Source organism: Betta splendens, chromosome 15 (assembly GCF_900634795.4).
Source record: "Betta splendens chromosome 15, fBetSpl5.4, whole genome shotgun sequence".
Taxonomy (NCBI): Eukaryota; Metazoa; Chordata; class Actinopteri; order Anabantiformes; family Osphronemidae; genus Betta; species Betta splendens.
Window position 1 is genome coordinate 3,174,719 of NC_040895.2, and position 18,931 is coordinate 3,193,649.

Here is an 18,931-nt window from a genome sequence, read left to right on the forward strand (position 1 = left end):
AACCAGGCTGGATGTGGGTGGCTATCTGCCTCGACCGGTTTGGGTGAGAGGATAGAGAGAGAGAAAAGCACAGCAACAACAACAAGCAACAACAGAGCACAGGCAGGATGGTTGGACCAGAGACTGGATACAGGCAGGATGGTTGGATCCACTGCTGTCCATCACAGACACAAAGCTCTTTGTCCAATGATACCTGTAGGTGAGGACAGAGTGGAGGAGAGAGAGAGAGAGCAGGTGAGAAGCTACTACTGGAGAGAAAGAGACAAGGTTAGTTGAACATGGAACAATGATGGGAGGTTATTGGACAGAAGAGGTAGAAGGAAACAGAGGAGCTCGGTGTATAAATTAAGTCCCCCAGCAGTCTATGTCTATTGCAACTTAACTAAGAGATGGTTCCTGTGACTAACAACCATTGCCAGTGAGCTGAACCATCTCTAACTATAAGCTTCATCAAAAAGGAAGGTTTTAAGCCTGATCCTAAAGGTGGAGAGTGTGTCAGCTTCTCGAACCTAAAGAGGGAGCTGGTTCCAGAGGAGAGGAGCTTGATAGCTAAAAGCTCTGCCCCCCCCGTTCTACATTTAAAGACTCTAGGAACCACAAGTAGCCCAGCGCTCTCAGAACTAAGTGTTCTGCTGGGAGCATAATGAACTATGAGGTCTTTAAGATAAGAAGGAGCTTTATCATTGAGTACTTTGCAGGTGAGTAGGAGAATTTTAAATTCTATCCTACAGTGTCAGAACAGTTACAGTAGTCCAGCCTATAGGTAACAAATGCATGAATCAGTTTCTCTGCATCGCTCTGAGAAAGGATGCTTTTGATCTTAGCTATATTTCTAAGATGAAAGTAGGCGGTTCTAGAGATTTGTTTAATGTATGATGTGAAAGAGAGATGCTGGTCAAAGATTACACCAAGGTTCCTCACAGTAGAATCTGAAGCTAATGTTATGCCATCCAGGGTGGCTATAAATAGTGTCTCTCTCAGATTTTTAGGCCCAACAATGAAAATTTCAGTTTTATCTGAATTTAGTTGAAGGAAGTTTTTTCGGAAATGCAGGATTTGATGTCTTTTAAACAACTCTGAATTTTGACTAGTTAATTGGTTTCATTTGGTTCCAAAGACATGTATAGCTGAGTATCATCTGCATAACAATGAAAAATAATAGAATGCTTCCTAATAATCTCACCTAGAGGAGACATGTATAGGCTGAACAGAATTGGACCAAGCACAGAACCCTGTGGTACTCCATAGCTAATCTATGTGCATGTGGAAAAATTGTCATTAACATGAACAAACTGGAATCTGCTCAACAAATAGGATTTAAACCATCCCAATGCGGTTCCTTTAATTCCGATTCTATGTTTTAGTCTATGTAATAGAATGTTATGATCAATTGTATCAAATGCAGCACTAAGCACTAGCAGGACAAGGACAGAAACTAGACCCTTGTCTGAAGCTAAGAGAGGATCATTAGTGACTCTAACCAGAGCTCTTTCTGCACTATGATGTTTTCTAAATCCTGACTGAAAATTTTCGTACAGGTTATTCTCACTCAGGTGATCAGATAATTGTTTAGCCACAATATTTTCAAGAACCTTAGAAATAAAGGGTAAATTTAAAATGGGCCTTAAGTTTGCTAGTTCTCTAGTGTCCAAAGTAGGTTTTTTCAATAAAGGTTTGACCACAGCCACCTTAAAAGCCAGTACATAGCCTAAATGTAAAGATTGGTTCATTTGATTTAATATGGACGAGCTGATTAAAGGTAGAACTTCTTTGAGTAATCTGGTTGGGACTGGATCTAAAAGACAAGTGGACGACTTGGAAGAGTTGATTATTGAGGTTAACTCCATATGAGTTATGGGGAAGAAGCTGTCTAGGTAAGACAGAGGATTTGGTGAATTTAACGTTGATGGATCTAGACAGTTGTGGTGGAAATTTTTCCATAAAGAAGCAGATGAGAGAGTTGTCCTTTTGTGCGATTTATTGAAATAATAAAGAAAGGATAAAATAAAAATAATGGGGAAAGCAAATAAAAAGCATGGATGTTGATCGTGCACATCAACAAACCAAAAACCAGCTGGGGAGATCAGTGCACACACCACGGAGGTATAATGCAAAGAGCCCACGATCCTCAAGTTGCTTCTGCCTTTTAACCTTTTTCCCTGGACCTGGTGGAATCTCCTTATCACACTGTGGGTGAAGATGTTCATATTACACAGGGAATAAACAAGGCTACAGCCTTGGGTCTGGTGAGGCATCAGACAGAAAGGAGCCAGAGCCCAGGGTTAAAAGGCAGACTCAGGCCATGAACAATCGGTCACCTTGAGAGGGAGATAGATTGTCTGTCTGAGAATGTTCAGTTCTGGGTCTAATCAACAAGTACAGAATGCATGGTCACTATACAGAGTCAGAAATGAACACAAAAGCATTAAAGTACAATTTTTCCATTACATTTCCCCCCTTTTGATTACACATTAATCAAACATTAAAAGAATAAAAATTGTCAATCGTGGCATTCATTTAGTAGTAATAAAGCATTCTTTAAAAATGATTCGTTAAATGTATTGCTTATAAAAATGTAAATGGCGTAGGGATAAAAGATTGTGAGCTGTTTTTGTGGGTAGTTATACTAGAATAACCCTTGTGTATGAGCTTTGGAAAGACAGGGACATAAGCCTATAATCAATCAGATCACGTTCAGTCAAGCAAAAATGGGAAGAGGGTTATATGTTGGTTTAAACTATTGTGGTGTCAGTCTCTGTGTCACTACCATCATCATCGGAGTCATCTTTGTGGTCCTCGTTATCAACGTCAACATCATCCTCTACAGAGTCAGCATCAGAACCAATGAGTGAATCGGTATCTGGATTCCTGAATGTAGTGCATTGTGTCATTTGGTACGAAAGCGCCGCTGATATCGCGCTTGGATCTTCAGCGAACAAATGTGTGAGTTCTCCAGAAGTACGGGAAGGTCACACATGTTACCGCAATGGTTGATATGACAATCATTTTTATCTTGTTTCGTCTGGTGGATGTCATTTTGTGTCAGTGGAAGATAAAAATTTGTGTGTAAGTGTGAATCAAGTGGAAGCATAAAATGCTTTGTTTAAGAATAGTGGATAAAATCACAGAGAGGTATACATGTAAATCAATCACATAATTTAGAGCAAATATTAGAGTAACATATCAAAAACAACAGGGTCACAATCAATGTCTTCTTCTTCCTGTTGAACAGTAGCGTTAGATTGTTTACAACCTGTTTGTTAACACCTTGACAGTTCGTTGGGGTTCTTCAGGTTGTGATCAGCTGATCACAGAGACACCTGGGATTCGTTATCACCTCCAGGTTTCCTCCCAATGTCGTCTGTCACTGTCACTCCCGTGATGTGAAGAGTCTACACGTCGTCCAGCGTCGGCAACTCAAGGCTGCTCGTGTGTGTGTTTTCTCAGGAACGTGTGTGTAGATGTATGGTCTGATAGTGTGATTCACCGGCGCAGCTTCAGGCGGCGCTTGGCTCGCACCTTCAGCTGAACGGTCAACGCAGCCTCGCCTCAGTGTGTGTGTGAGCACAGCGAGGGTCGTCCTTCTCAATTCTTTTCGTCAGTGGTGGTTTTCTCGTGTGGTGTAGATGGAGATGGAGGGTCGTCTGTCGGATCCGGGACCTTCCTGCAGTGGCTGGAGTGGATCCAAGTCGCTCTTTCTGCGATCTTCACAGCCGTGTTGGTCGTCAGAAGGACTTGGAAGGGACCTTGCCACCGCTTTGAGTTCCAGTGCTTCCTGCGAAGCTCCTTAATGATCACCCAGTCTCCTGGTTGAATGATGTGCAGTGGTTCTGTCGCCTGTTTGGGCAGAGCCGCTTTCACCTGTTTGGAGATTTGGGACAGAACAGAGGATAAGTTCTTACAGTACTGTAGCATTGCGTCTTCGCACATTTCAGTAGGTGATAAAATCCTAGGTCTCAGGGTGGAGTCCCATCATAGGAGGTCTACCAAATAGGATCTCATACGGGCTGAGGTTTGTTCTCATCCTTCTCCTCATTCTCATGTATGAGAGCACAATGGGAAGAGCCTGAGTCCACTTGAGACCAGTCTCTGAGCAGCATTTAGCCAGTTTGTTTTTCAAAGTGCCATTCTCTCTCTCTACCGCCCCTCCGCTTTGAGGGTGGTAAGAGCAGTGCTTTCTGATGTCAATGTTCAGAAACTTTCCCACTTCCTCAATGGCTTGGTTTGCAAAGTGTGAGCCGTTGTCACTGCTGATTTTAGATGGAATCCCCCATCTGGGAATTATTTCTGTCAGCAAGGCTTTGGTAACTGCATGGCTGTTAGCATGTTTAGCTGGGAAGGCCTCCACCCATTTTGACCACATATCAACAATCACTAAACAATACTTTTTACCTTCTGCTGGCGTTAGTTCGATGAAGTCCAGCATTAAATGGTCAAATGCCTGTTCCGGTGGTGGGTGAGCTGCCAGTGGTTTGGCAGTCGTCTTACCTGGGTTGTGTTGGGCGCATGTCATACATGCTTCACAGTATTTTTGCGCATAGATTGAAAATCCCTTAGTGTACCAATGTTTTGTAAGAGCATCTAACATTCCCCCCTTTGATACATGGTATAATCCATGTGTCAACTTCGCGAAATGAGGGAAAAAGTGTTTAGGTAGGCAAGGTTTGCCGTCGGGCCCATACCAAACGCCATGGCTACTGGTGGTGCCATTCGTCAGCCAGAGCTTGCGTTCCTGTGGGGTAGAGAATGTCTGAAGATCAGGGAGAGCAGAGGGAGGAGAGGGAGGTTGGGTAGAGGTGGAGGATAAGAGGCAGGGAACAAAGGAAAGGGGAAGTCGGGCAGCTGCCTTCGCAGCAGCATCAGCGCGTGCGTTTCCAGCAGAGATGGGATCAGTGCCCCCAGTGTGTGCAGGGCACTTACATACAGCAATTGCAGCTGGTAACAGAATTGCGTCGAGCAGATCAGCAACCTTATCTTGATGCAAGATAGGTTTGCCATCAGATTTCAAAAACTTTCTGTGTTTCCACAGAGCACCAAAGTCATGTGTAACGCCAAAAGCGTATCTGGAGTCTGTGTAGATAGTAGCAGACTTCCCTTCAGACAATTTACAGGCTTCGGTCAGTGCAATCAACTCCGCAGCCTGAGCAGAGTAATGTCCTGGTAAAGCGCCAGACTGTAAAACAGTATGAGAGGTGCAGACTGCATATCCAACCTGACAGTGGCCCGAAGCAGGGTCTCTAGAGGCAGAGCCATCAACAAAGAGAACGAGGTCACAGTTAGGAATTGGCACCTCCGACAGATCTGGGCGCGGAGTGCAAACCTGGTTCAAGACCGAAACACAGTTGTGAGGCTCACCATCGTCAGGGCCTGGAAACAAAGTGGCTGGGTTAAGCACATTGCACCTTTTGACAGTGATGTTTGGCATTTCCAGTAGGATGGTGTTGTATCTAAGCCATCGGGCTGTAGAAAGATGTGATGTTTTTTGTTCCAAAAGGATCAAAGACACGGCATGAGGAACCAGCAGGGTGACATCAGAATAGCCAACAATGTCACGTGATGCCAACACGGCTTTCTCTGCTGCAGCCACTGCTCGGAGGCATCGTGGGAGCCCCGCGGCGACTGGGTCAAGCTTAGCAGAGAAATAGGCCACAGGGCGTGGACGCCCTCCGTGATCCTGTAGAAGAACAGAGGTCATACAACCTGATTTCTCATCCACTGTTTGGGTGAAAGGTCGTGTAGGGTCAGGCAGACCCAAAGTAGGAGCCGACTGAAGAGCTAGTTTGAGGTCGGTGAACGCCTGTTCAGCCTCAGATGTCCACATGAGGCGGGTCGTGGATGCAGAAGACGTCTGCATCAGAGCTCTAAGCGGAGCCTCCAAGACGGCGCTGTTAGGAATGAAATTCCTGCAATAAGAGCACATGCCTAAAAAGGACATAAGCTGTTTGTATGTGCACGGTTTAGGCAGGTTCTGAATAGCTTCAGCTCTTTTAGGTGAAGTGGATTTTCCTTCAGCGGTGATGATGTGACCTAGGAAGGTAACTTCAGTCTGAACAAACTGTAATTTAGACAGACTTGCTTTGTGGCCTGCAGCATGCAGGTGTTTCAGCAGCTTGATCGTGTCTGCTTTGCAGGTTTCCTGATCCTCACTGCAGATCATCAAGTCGTCAACGTACTGCAGCAGGGCGGTGCCTGGGGACAAGACAAGATCATCCAGGCTGTCTTTTAGTGCCATATTGTAGATGGTAGGGCTTTCTGAATACCCCTGGCACAGTCTGGTAAAGGTGTATGACTTTCCGTTAAATTCAAAAGCGAACCAGAATTGACTGTCTTTGTGGACGGGCACGCTGAAAAAAGCATTAGCCAAATCAATTACTGAAAAAAATTTAGCCTTGGGCGGAACCTGAGAAAGAATGGTGTAGGGGTTCGGTACCGTAGGCGCGCGTGGTTGGACCGCCGCATTTACTGCTTGCAGATCCTGGACAAACCTCCATTCTGTTGGCTGTCCTTTGTCTCTGATTTTCTTGAGTGGGAAGAGTGGAGTCCTCACTGGAGAGTTGTCACATGGGACGATGACTCCTGCTTTCAACAGAGTTAAACACCGGTGTTATTCCTTCAATTGCTTCTCTCTTTAAAGGGTATTGCTGTTTGCATGGTCTGTAGTCAGATTTTGGCGTGATGACCACTGGGTCACATCCTTTGATCAAACCTACATCATATTTGTGTGTGGCCCACAGGGAAGCTGGAACTTCCTGTAAGGCTGGATACTGCGTCAGAGCGTCCTCTGACAAAAACACGTGGTGTGGAGTGTGTGTGGAATGTTGTGGTACCAAGTGCACTGTACGCTGCGCATGAAAGTTAGACTGAAAAAGTTTTTTGTAAGCATGCAAAGTAGGTGAATACATCACATTCGGGTTGGAAGTTGTTTGCCAGTCTCCTTCCCGTTGACATCTGTCCACGAAAGGACCCAAGTCCTGCCATCTGTCTCCGTCATGTTTTGACAGAAGGACATGTGGATCTGTAGAATAAGCATCAACAAATCTCTCTTGTTCGTTAGTGAGAGAAATCGCAAGCGCAGACCTATGTTCATCCCAAAAAAGAGAGGTTGAGGTCAGTTTGTCCGCATGTGTGCGTAACCATGATTTTTCAAACTCCTCATCAGGACCAGTGGACACATGTGCTGTACAAGACAGGTCAGATGCATCTCTAAAGGTCGTATTCTGTGAGGAAACAAGCTGTCGAGCAGCCTGTATGAGGGCCTCAGTTTACAGCCTCTCCCTTCAGTAGCCACTGATAAGAGTAGAGCAGCGGCTCTGAGCTGAAATTAACACAAACAAAGGAATAATTATTCACATTGTCTGTGGTTGTGACCTGCACTCCCTCCGGAGTGGAAATCACTGAAATACCTAAACTACACATGAGATCTCTTCCTAATAAATTAACTGGGCATAAGTTTGAAAGCAAAAATGAATGTTTGAGTGTCTTGCCGTCTGATGTCGTGCAAGACAGAGGCACAGTAAGTTTTTCTTTTATTGTCTGGTACGTACAGTAATTATTATTTGTTCTCTCTAATAGTCTTCTTCCCTTTAATAGTCATTGATAGTCTGTTTCAGTCAGTTTCAGTCTTTCTATGGTCCGGTTTTGTTTTTGTTTTCCTATAGTCTGGCCGGACAAACCTATATTGTGCACAAATCTTTTTAGAAACATGGAGGATTTTATTACTGAAGTTGTTGTAAATTGAAATAGTTTAAACCCATCAGACTGTAAAGTCATGCAGCAGTTGTCATTTAGCTGTTTGTCATCATCTTAAAATCACTCTGTGGGATTTTTTTTTGAGCAGAAAGCGATTCTTCATTGCAAGCAGATAAGCATGAACATGAATTTGAGCGTGTATCAGCTGTAAGCGTGTTTCTTCATTGCGTGTATGAATGTGTGTGTGTGTTTGCGGTACCGTCTTTTACGTCACGTGAAAAGGAACCATCACCTTCCTCCTTCCCCAACCATCAGTCTCATGTGAGCGCCAGTGGGTGAAGCCTTTCAATGGGACAGTTGTTCCTCGATGAAGACCTTTCCTGGATCCTCAGATGCAGCTCTTTTGGGCCGATCACGTCTGAAGCCTCTCCTGTTGTTTCAACCAGTGTCTGTGTCAGAGCACGTCTTCTCTGCTGTTGCTCTGTCCTTGTTTTCCTTTGCTGATTGTCATAAGCAGGTGTCTGTCAGACACACGCTTGTAAGACAGTTTCACAGCCTCTGAAGCTTCAGACAGTCTTTTCATGCTGGTGCAGGGCTTGTAGTAGCTGGTTCATCTGATGAACCCAGAACGTGATGGCTGCAGACGTTGTGGGGTCAGTGAGGCGTCCATGCTGTGGTCTGTGTCCTCCAGCTGCTGTGGTATCAGAGCTTCCACCCTGTTCCGGTTGTTGGTCGGCGCTTCTTCTCCTTCGGTTCTTCTGCTGACGGTGGGAAAGGAGTCCAGATCTGGATTTACCCTCATCGCGCTCAGCTCTGCAAAAGGATACAAAGCAGAAACAGTGGGAGCGCTCTGTTTCTCATCATGTTGTGTGTGTGTATGTGTGTATAGTGGCAGTGTGCGAGCTTCCACAGAGTTGTTATCTTTTCTGCCAGCTACGTCACCACTCATCCTTTCTCCCTCCTAACTCTTTTTGGCATTTCAGTCTTTCTCTGCGTTCTGATTCTTTAACCCAAATCTCAAGGCATCTGTTGTTTAATTCAATTTCTTCTAAGGTTTTAACTTTGATCGTTCTACTTTTACGGAGCTGTTTCTCCTTCTCTTCTAATTTTTCTTTTAAAGCGCGTATGTCCTTCACACTGAGTGAACCACCTTCTTGAAACCCATAATGTTTTGTCCAGTCTTGAAGACATGACTTATCACCATATTTACGTCTCATTAATTTTGTAATGCTGCAGTCTGGTGGTGGAGACTTAGATTGCCCCGAACCCATCTTTCAGAGTCCCGGCGGTTTCCTGCCTTAGATTTTTATGTGTTCCGGCCGGAACCTCTCGAAATTTCTCTTCCACGGACGTCTCCGTAGAAAGGGAACCGCTCAGATCAGCGACAGGGTTCTCGGAAGTGCTCCCTCACCGTCAGGCCCCTCTAAGACCCGGGTCCCTCGTATCTCAAAAACACTTCCCCCTGCAAACGCGCTCCGTATTTCAGAAGCCGTCTTTTATTTCTTGTCCACTCCCTTTGGACTGCGCTCAGATCTGCACACTGGTCTGTATCCTCAGTACAGACAAAACAAGCTCGGTCCCACGAGCCAACCCTTAGCAACCACCGTCTCGGCCACCAGGGCAGACTTTGACCTAATTAATTTTACCCGAATATTAAATTTAAAATTTAAAAAATATATAATATTTTTGGATGTTTTCAGCCAAATAGTTGTTTTAGAAATATTATTATCTCTAGTCCTAGTTATATTTTTCTTTTGTCGTTGTTTGTTTTAGTCTAGTTGGGGATGTTTTAGAATTAATTGTTATTTGCCTTACTTTCCCTAAACCAAATGATCAGAGCCAAGTAAACCCCGAATAACTGAAACCAATTTCAAACCCGTTTCTTTTTTTTTTTTTTTTTTTTTTCTTCAACAAGTCGCAACAAAACGGAATCTCTCTCACTGGGCCGAGTAGAGGTTGGATTTTGTGTTCGTTGGATTTTGAGTTCGTTGGATCTCGTCAGAGGCGATCCAGACGGGTGAGCAGTCCTCCCACTCAGAACAGCTGTAGAGGTTTGGAGGCTGAGCGACCCTAGTCCTTAGGACCGCCGTCCCTGATCACACCGTCCAGACAACCTGCAGCGGGATCCTGTTCGTAGACGCCAATTTCTGTGGTGGAAATTTTTCCATAAAGAAGCAGATGAGAGAGTTGTCCTTTTGTGCGATTTATTGAAATAATAAAGAAAGGATAAAATAAAAATAATGGGGAAAGCAAATAAAAAGCATGGATGTTGATCGTGCACATCAACAAACCAAAAACCAGCTGGGGAGATCAGTGCACACACCACGGAGGTATAATGCAAAGAGCCCACGATCCTCAAGTTGCTTCTGCCTTTTAACCTTTTTCCCTGGACCTGGTGGAATCTCCTTATCACACTGTGGGTGAAGATGTTCATATTACACAGGGAATAAACAAGGCTACAGCCTTGGGTCTGGTGAGGCATCAGACAGAAAGGAGCCAGAGCCCAGGGTTAAAAGGCAGACTCAGGCCATGAACAATCGGTCACCTTGAGAGGGAGATAGATTGTCTGTCTGAGAATGTTCAGTTCTGGGTCTAATCAACAAGTACAGAATGCATGGTCACTATACAGAGTCAGAAATGAACACAAAAGCATTAAAGTACAATTTTTCCATTACTCAGTGCTTACTGTCATTTGGAGGACGTTGCTGCTGAATGTCTTCTCTAATGGTGATAATTTTATTAGTAAAGTAGCTCATAAAATCATACCTGAAATTTAAGGGGATAGTAGGCTCAACACAGCTATCACTTTTAGTCAGCCTGGCTACAGTGCTGAAAAGAAACCTGCGGTTGTTTTCGTTTTCCTCAATTAAGGAGGAATAATATGTTTTCCTAGCAGCACAAATTGCTTTTTTATATATTATTAGACTGTCCTTCCATGCAATGCAGTTTACATTTATTTTGTTGGAAGGCCACTGCCTTTCTAGTTGTCTGGTCCTGTGCTTTAGGCTGCAGATCTTTAAGTTATACCATCGAGCTAACCTCCTCTGATTCACTGCCTTTTTCTTCAGAGGAGCCACTGTGTCCAACATTGTAAATAGAGAAGCTGCAGCATCATCTACAAGACAGTCAACCTGTTCATTACATGTAGGATTAAGGTGACTGTTCTCCTTTGTGTATCTACAAGACATTGAGGCAAAAGATGATGGAATCAACTGCTTCTGGGATTCAGAGTCGCTGCACCCGCTTCAGATGTTATCAGCCATAACGAATGGGCTGATCAGAACTTATCAGGCCAGTAGGTGCCTGCTCTGCCTCCTCGCGAACAGCTAACAGCTAGCTATGTTAAGCAGCTTTAGAGGTTATTGTGGTTAGGGTTAGGGCTGGATAACAGGTGGGGGGTTCAGGTTACAGTTAGCTAACACAATACAGCTAGCTATTTGCTAAGTTATGCTCGATAATAAATCAAAATCAAAAACCTCGATCCTCCCATCTGAACAACAACCGCTCAACAGCGCCCCTACTGACTCTGCTGGTTAAATCATCCGAGCCATGATCAACCTTACAGATAAATGACGACGACCTACTGCACCTATTCACCGCTGCTAGCAGGTAGATGGGCACCTACCGGCTCATACGTATGGGCTGAAAACCACTGATAATGACCATTGAATGGCGTGATAACGTCCGAAGCCGCTGGTCTGGGTGAGAAAGACTCAGAATGAGGCGCTCAAATGCGTTATAACTATGTTTAGGTTTAGGAGTAATTAATAAATCTGAGTTATAAATTGCTGCTACTCCTCCACCTCTACCTGTACTTCTAGGAACATGATAGTTTATGTGAAACATTGGAGTCGACTCATTTAAGGTAACATATTCTCCTATTCATCCTGCTGCAGACAGTTTTCAGTGAGACAGAACAGATCTATGTGATGGTTACTTATCAAGTCATGTTTTAACAAGGATTTAGATGATAGAGATCTAATATTTAATAAACCACACTTTATTAACTTACTGTTACTTTGTTCTATAAGAGGAACTGTTTTGATGTTTATTAAATTCTGGTAAGTCACTCCTCTTTTAAACTTGTATAGTTTAGGTGGTCGGGGAATAGACACAGTCTCTATGCAATAACTAAAACTAAGTGGGTGGCGGCTGTAGAGAACATGCAGAGAGGCGTGTAAGACTGCGTCTCTGCGCCCTGGGCTCCACTCTGAGTTGTCACTGAGTGGGGAGACTACACAACATGGCCATGTTACTAGAGAGCAGAGAGGCTTCGTTCAACGTGGGATGCACGCTGTTTCTTCTAATTAGCCCGGGTTTTCCCCAAAAAGTGCTCCAATTGGCCACAAAGCCCACATCGTTTGCAGGACACCACCTAGACAACCAGCGGTGGAGCAATGACAGCCAGCTATACATGTCATCGCTGGTCACATTAGGGAGGGGTCCAGAGAAAATTACGGAGTTCGACATTGCTTTGGCGAACGAACACACCGACTCAATGTTAGTTTTAGTTACTTCCGATTATTATAATATATATAGGGGGTGGTTCGATTCCCGGAAGCGGCCCTGGTGCCTTTCTGCATTGAGTTTGCACCTTCTCCCCGTGCTTGCGTGGGTTCTCCGGTCCAAAGACGTGCATTGGGTTGATTGGCCTTTTCCCCATTGCCCGTAGGTGCCGAGTGTTTGTGTGAATGGAAGATGAATGATGGAGGTCCTCCTCCAGTTTGTGTTTTAAAAGCACCGGCTGGATATGTTGAAGGCACTGGAAAAATAAAAAAAACATGATCTTCACAGTGCGACTTCTCCAGGTGGGAAAGAGCTTGATGTAGGAGGAAGATGACAGCGTCATCTACTCCTATGCCGTGTCGGTAGGCGAACTGTAGCGGGTCCAGGTAGGTTCCCACCGCAGAGCGGAGGTGACCCAGGACCAAGCCTCCCAGTGTCTTTATCAGATGTGATGTCAGGGCCACTGGTCTGTAGATGCTGAGGTCTTAGGCACGGGTACGACACAGGAGTTCTTCCAGAGCCGTGGTACCATCCTCAGCTTGAGGTTCAGATTAAAGACATGCTCCTGCAGCTGCTCCTCCATTTTCCTCCTGTAGCTGGCCTTTCCCTCATGGAATTTCCTCCTCAGCTCCTTCTGCACCCTCCTCAGGTCCTCCCTGTCCCCTGATTTAAACACTTCCTTCTTCTCCTTTAATAGAGCTTTAATATCAGGGGTGACCCACAGCTTGTTGTTGGCAAAAGACTGTACCAGCCTGGAGGGAATGGTGTTTTCACAGCAAAAGTTTATGAAATCCGTTACACAGTCTGTGATTACATTAATGTCGTCCCCATGTGGGTCGCAGAACTCTGTCCACACAGTGGTGTTAAACAGTCCCTGAGAGCCTCCTCGCTCCCAGCTGTCCACCTCTTTACTGTACGGAGCACCACTAGCTGCCTGTGTACTACAGGTTTATACACAGGCAGGATGCAGGATGCAGGATGTTGTGGTCAGCTCTGCCCAGGGGTGGGAGGGAGGATGCGCTGTAGGCCTGTCTGATCCCCAGATCCGATCACTTTCCTTCAGGTCGATCTCCCGCTTCCGTAGCTGTCCCTTGGAAGTCGTCTTCTGTGGTGTTATCATGTAGAAGCTATCTAAAACATAAACAGGAGCACAGCGTCCTTCCCAATTGGGTGGAAGATGCACATAGATTGTGTGCCCACAAACATAGTTGATTTCAGACTGTGGGAGAGTCCCCATAAAATCAGCACCATAAGAGACACACTAAACTCCCTTTGGTGCCTCAGAAGTGTTGAAATGGGTGGCACTGCGAATGCAAGGCATCTTCACAGTCTGGCAGTGTTTCAGTGGAACCTCCCCTAGTGAGATACTACTGAGGCTAAATCCTTATTTTTTAAAAGGGAAAAGCTGCTGCTCTGAAAACAGTGTCCCTTGAACCGAGGAGGAAAAGAAACATGATCAAATAAGATGTCTGTGGAGAAGTTGGCACTCAAAAACTGTATAATTACCACCCTGGTATGGTGGAGGACGTGGAACTAGTCCTTTTGTTTGACTTTGGAAGGAGGTATAGAAAGCAGGTGACACCAGTGAAAGTAAAGTGCCTGGATACAATCGCTCTCGCTGTGGATCTACAGGCTGAATTTGTACATCGGGGTTTGCAACAGATTTTGGCATGTTTCCACACACATAACAGCCACTTTTAGCAAAGTTATGAGTGCTCTGTTTGGCAAGAAACTTGCTCTAAATGCTGCTGACCCCCTTTGCAGGCAAACTTTTCCCCTCCCTCAGTTGGGTTTTTTCTCACGGACAATACTACTTGGTTGCCTGTACCTGTTGTCTTTTGCAGTGTGTGTTGTGTATCCACCTAGAGAGGCCTTCGACTTTGCAGGCTGTAAGCGTTATCAGTGTCACTCTGTGTGGGCCTCCCATCGGGGTGAGGTCCAGTTCTTGCACTTTATGAATCTGATTAACACCCAGTCATGAACCTGCAGTGGTCCCTCCTGTGGACAAGGCACATTTTAAAAAGCATTTTCAGAAAAACATTTATTGTGATGTTTTAACACTTTTGACATATGGAAAGAATTGGAAGGGTTGTATAAATTTAAATATTGGACTGATTTTAACAAATGTTGCACAGAGGAGATTATTACATAAATCATGATCATGATGCAGTAGGTGAGTTAATGTAGCAATAGGAAGTTAACAGTTCTGGTTATATAGTCTGATAGCAGCAGGTAGGAAAAATCTGTGTGGTCCGTTTTCACTACAAATTCGATCTGGTATCGTATTATCGTATTATATCTTTTACTAGAGTTTTTGCTACAGCTAGTAAATCTACCCATTTGGAAAAAAGGTTAATACTTGTCAAACACTACTTTTTACATTGACAACTAGTTAATTCACAAAAATCCAATATGTAAATAATGAAATGGATATTCTGCTATAGGGAATGTTCTTCTTGTTTGTCAAATATTTCCTCGAGAGTTATATTTAGAGCATGTGATGCATCTGGAACAAAGTTTTTTAGAATAATTTGTAAATCCATTTGTTTTTTATCCATACCATTCCCCCCATTGAGACATGGCAAGGCCCATGGCTCAGTATTGCTCCCCATTTTTAGAGGGATGTTGGTAGGACAGGTTCCCCTCGTCAAACATAATAATAATGTTTACATAATAATAAATCAACAATCATGCTGTTGCTGATTGTTGATTTCCTTTAAGGTGGGCTGTGGGCACAGTCTGGGGAGTCCAGTTCAGCTATTCTTTTCCACACCGTCATTGAGCTGTATTCACATTTTTGTTTTTGGATTCCAATCAAACTCTGTTAACAACCTCATCTGCAGGTTTTCCTTTTTGTCAAATATGGTTAGGGTAATTTCTGGGTAATCATGCAGTCTTTCACATAAGTCAGTGCCAATAGCATACTTCAATGTCTACAACAAAAACTGTTTCTTTTGCTTCATTTCACTGATTTGTATCCAATATTTGAACACAGACTGATAGTTTCATACGTCACATAAAGTATTTTAACAATAAGGAATTATTACAGAATGTTAATATTCGTGCAACACTTCCACAACGTTCCATCTAATTAATCAATGAGCTTGATCTTTACTATATTTTAATTGACGCATGCCTTTATATTTATATTTAAGCAGATCAATTATATTATTATTGTTCTATTATAGGTTATTTTTTATATTAATATAAAACAATTATTTAATTGTATCTATTATATATTTTCTATCATATTTTTTCCATTCCATTAATATTTTTTATGTCTTCTCTTAATTTATTCCATAGTTTTACACTACTGTTTATTTTGAATTCAAACTTTTGTTGTGCATATAGCATGAATTTTTACTGGTCCCTTGAATTATATTCCCCATCTCTTCCTTTAAAAGGTTTAAGTTATCACAGTTATTTCATCCATCAATTTTTTTACACAATTCTACTTTTTTAAATTTCCATCAAATCGAAATTTCTTTTTCCAATGTGGTAAGTTTTATATATATTATTATAGTCGACTGAGAATGTCTTTTAGACATGTATTTCGAATCACCTTCAAGGTTTTCACCCTTAGTGTTCTTTAATTTGCTTCACTACGAGGATTGAGATCAACGATCAGTCACAGTGTTCACAGAGATCATCGACTGTGTCAGGCTTCTATAGGAAATAGTTTCCTGCATATACAGCTGTCTGAGCAAACCAGCCTCTCAATTTTGATCTCAATCAGACACACAACACAAAAAAAATTAGAGACCGACAAACAATGACACCTATTTATATAGTCTGATTTACTTCAACTGATCACAGAGTTTACGTTAACACCGTCAGGTTTCCACTCTGCCGCTGCTTCAATCAGACAAACTATCATTCATTTATTTTACGAGGACCCCGTCCTCTTTTAACTTGTGACCTCGTCACGGAACTTTTCTGAAGACCCAGTCTTCTTTTACCTCGTGAGCCACTCACGGAATTTAAGGTACCTTAGGATTTACTCTTTTCATACTTGCCTGATCTGTGTCCTGGCTCTGGTTCAGGATCCCGTCACCTCGCCTAGTCGGACCACCAGCCGACGTCTGACCTGGGCAGGAATTCACCTCCCAGGATTTTCTACAGGTTCCAAACCTGGATGTGCACAGACTTTTTCCAACATTGGTTTAAAAGACATCAAATCCTGGATGTCCTGAAACTTCCTTCCACTAAATTCAGATAAAACTGAAATTCTTATTGTTGGGCCTAAAAATCTGAGAGAGACACTATTGAGTCTGATAGCCACCCTGAACCGAATTGGACCACTTCATACTCCATAGCTAATCCGTGTTAGGATGCTTGAGTGTTACAAGCTTGTTTTGTAACTCTTAGCAGTCGCTACCAGATATAAAACGATAATATTTAGAAAAGAGCGGAGAGTAACGTCGTACACACACAGCGGCAGCAAACCTCAGTAACCGGAAGTGACGCAATACGCTTACCCTCAGTCAGCCAATAAGTCTGAATACAGTCACATGGAGATCTAATTACTGCTGCAGATGTGGAGAGAGATGGCGGAGCTGGTCTCCTCCAGTAACAACTACTCCTGCTACAGAGGGGCCTACAGTGAGTGCCAGGGATTTAAAATCTACATCTTGCGTGTGCACCTCAAGGACCTGATTACAGGGCATGTGGTCTTTCCTGACTGGTTGGAGGAGAGTAGTCAGGTGAACCTGGTGAAGATGCATCAGCTCTACGTCACCTTCAATGAGCTTGTGTCCCTGCAGAAAGCTGTGGCCCAGTTGGAGCCCAACATGGATCTAATTTACCTACCTTCATTTATTGTTCTCCAAGGACAATTTAAATAACATCACTTATGAATGAATGTGTACAGTACTTTACCATTGTGACTGTCTATGCTACAGTTAAGTTTGGAACATAATTTGGTTTGTATTTAATTTTCCTAGCAATTGTATAAAACCACTCTAAATTCTCTACTTAAAGTTGAATTTTACACAAATTTCAGACTTTCCACGTGTTTCATAAATAACAAATCTATAGGGTCCTGTTTAAATCTAGTTTCTGATTATTCACCATAAAACGATCAGTCATCATGAGTAAAATCCATGGCTTGATAGAGGCTGACATTTCCTGCTTTGCAGACTGTGGTGTCAACTGTCACAAACGGTGCCGGGAGGTGCTGGTTCAGGCCTGTAGGAAACTTAGCCGCTCCAGCTCAATGGGCAGTGTTTCCTCCTACCCACTGATCCACAGCACACTGCCCAGCAGCCCCACTCTGGCCTACTGTGAAGGTACCACAAACAAAAAACACTAATGTTCTGAAAAGTATTTTAAGAGGCTTCATATTAACAGATTCTCTTGTCTTCCCTCATTCAGACGAGGATGAGGTGTTTAGCTTCCCAGGTGTCACAGGTCTAGGTCAGGGGAGTTCGTCCATCACGCTGATGACTGGTTCAGCCCAGAAAATCTCTGTGCGCCTGCAGAGGGCCCACCACCAGCCAGGCCACGCAGACAGAGCCCCTGTGGCCTGAAAACAGCTGGGGGGTCGCAGACACTGGGTACCACACTTTTCCCAACATGAAATTCAGGACTCAGAGGAAGACTTCTAAAAATAAAGGCTTTGCCTGTGGGGAGAAGCAGAATGGGGGGCATCACCAGAAGGTTTCCCCACAGCACGGGATCGAGTTTTGGAAGACAGATGCGTCAACAGAGTTTCTCCAAAGACAGAACGATTGGCTACTGGAGGAATGGATGAAACATTCTCTCTACACAGCAGCACCTCACCAGGGGTTTTATACTTTAAAAAGGTTGTTGACTAACTTTAGGCTTTGGATTGATACACCTGTGTAGATTACTGTTAGTTTTCTTGATTAGTAAAAAATATATGAAATGAAACAAGGAATGTCACCAAACACATGTTCATTTCAAACAAAATGGGCATCAAACAAAAGAAAATACTCTTTTAACATATTTAAGAACATATAAAGACAGTTTACAAGCCAACAATTCTCCAGCATAGTGTGTTTTTTAGTGTCATGGTGCTGCATCAACAAGGTTGCAGTGGTTAGACACGCCTGGTGGAAACTCTAGTTGATGCCGTAGTTTTCATCTGTCAAATCCACATGTTCCAAACAAATTGATCTAACTAACATGACAGGGCAGAGTGAGCTCCTGTACTGAATATCTGCTAAGCTGTGATGTGCCACATCTGACCCCCAGGAGTCCCTCACCTGGAGTCCAACGTCAGAGAGATTCTGTCCGTCTGTGGGCGGTGGTAGACATATGCTACTGTGGAAGCAGCTACAGCGGCTTGAGCTACTACTACTGCTCACAGTAGTAAACAACTGCACCGACGTTATCAAGCATGTACCACTTCTCACAGCCTGACAGAAGCTGTCTAATGCTGAAGTCCAGGCTGCTGTGACCATTGAGAAACCTTAAACTGATATTATTTAGAGGTGGCAGTTAAATCTCGAAATAGGCTGTAGTTAAAGGAATAAGTCTTAACGAGGTTTGTGCTCGGTGCAGTACACGGGCTCTCCCTGCCCTGTGATAATAGTTAGATGGATCAGTTTGCTTATTTCGGACTGCCCTATCGCCTTGTTAAGGCGTACAGTACTGTATTGCTCTGTCTATAAGCGGATACATCTTATTTCTGAAATAACTTAATAAATAATATGTCTCAATACTGTATCTGCTAAATAGGTTTTTCAGTGGTTGTAGCAGTGTCCAGTCCGCA

At 43.6% G+C, this 18,931-nt stretch overlaps 2 protein-coding genes across 4 annotated transcripts; one reads left to right on the forward strand and one right to left on the reverse strand.

The window, feature by feature from the left end:
* Window positions 1–1,960: 1,960 nt before the first annotated feature.
* On the reverse strand, window positions 1,961–7,942 carry LOC129603085 (uncharacterized). 3 transcript variants are annotated; one of them, XM_055502784.1, is made up of 3 exons: window positions 6,906–7,942; window positions 6,431–6,576; window positions 1,961–6,189 (listed from the first exon to the last, which is right to left on the reverse strand). In XM_055502784.1, the coding sequence occupies exons 2-3, from the start codon at window positions 6,489–6,491 to the stop codon at window positions 3,950–3,952; spliced, it is 2,301 nt and encodes a 766-aa protein (XP_055358759.1). In that variant the 5' UTR covers window positions 6,492–6,576; window positions 6,906–7,942; the 3' UTR covers window positions 1,961–3,949. The 3 variants fall into 3 exon arrangements, with proteins under 3 accessions (XP_055358759.1, XP_055358760.1, XP_055358758.1); XM_055502785.1 differs by having other exon boundaries at window positions 1,961–3,861; window positions 4,393–6,189; window positions 6,431–7,942; XM_055502783.1 differs by having other exon boundaries at window positions 6,431–7,942.
* Window positions 7,943–16,718: 8,776 nt separating this feature from the next.
* Window positions 16,719–18,085, forward strand: rasgrp3 (RAS guanyl releasing protein 3 (calcium and DAG-regulated); the record flags this gene model as incomplete). The annotated part of the gene is given in 5 exon segments (XM_029127035.2): window positions 16,719–17,015; window positions 17,097–17,100; window positions 17,334–17,483; window positions 17,569–17,681; window positions 17,683–18,085. Coding segments are annotated over 5 exon segments (924 nt in total), but the record flags the coding sequence as incomplete, so codon positions are not given.
* Window positions 18,086–18,931: the final 846 nt, after the last annotated feature.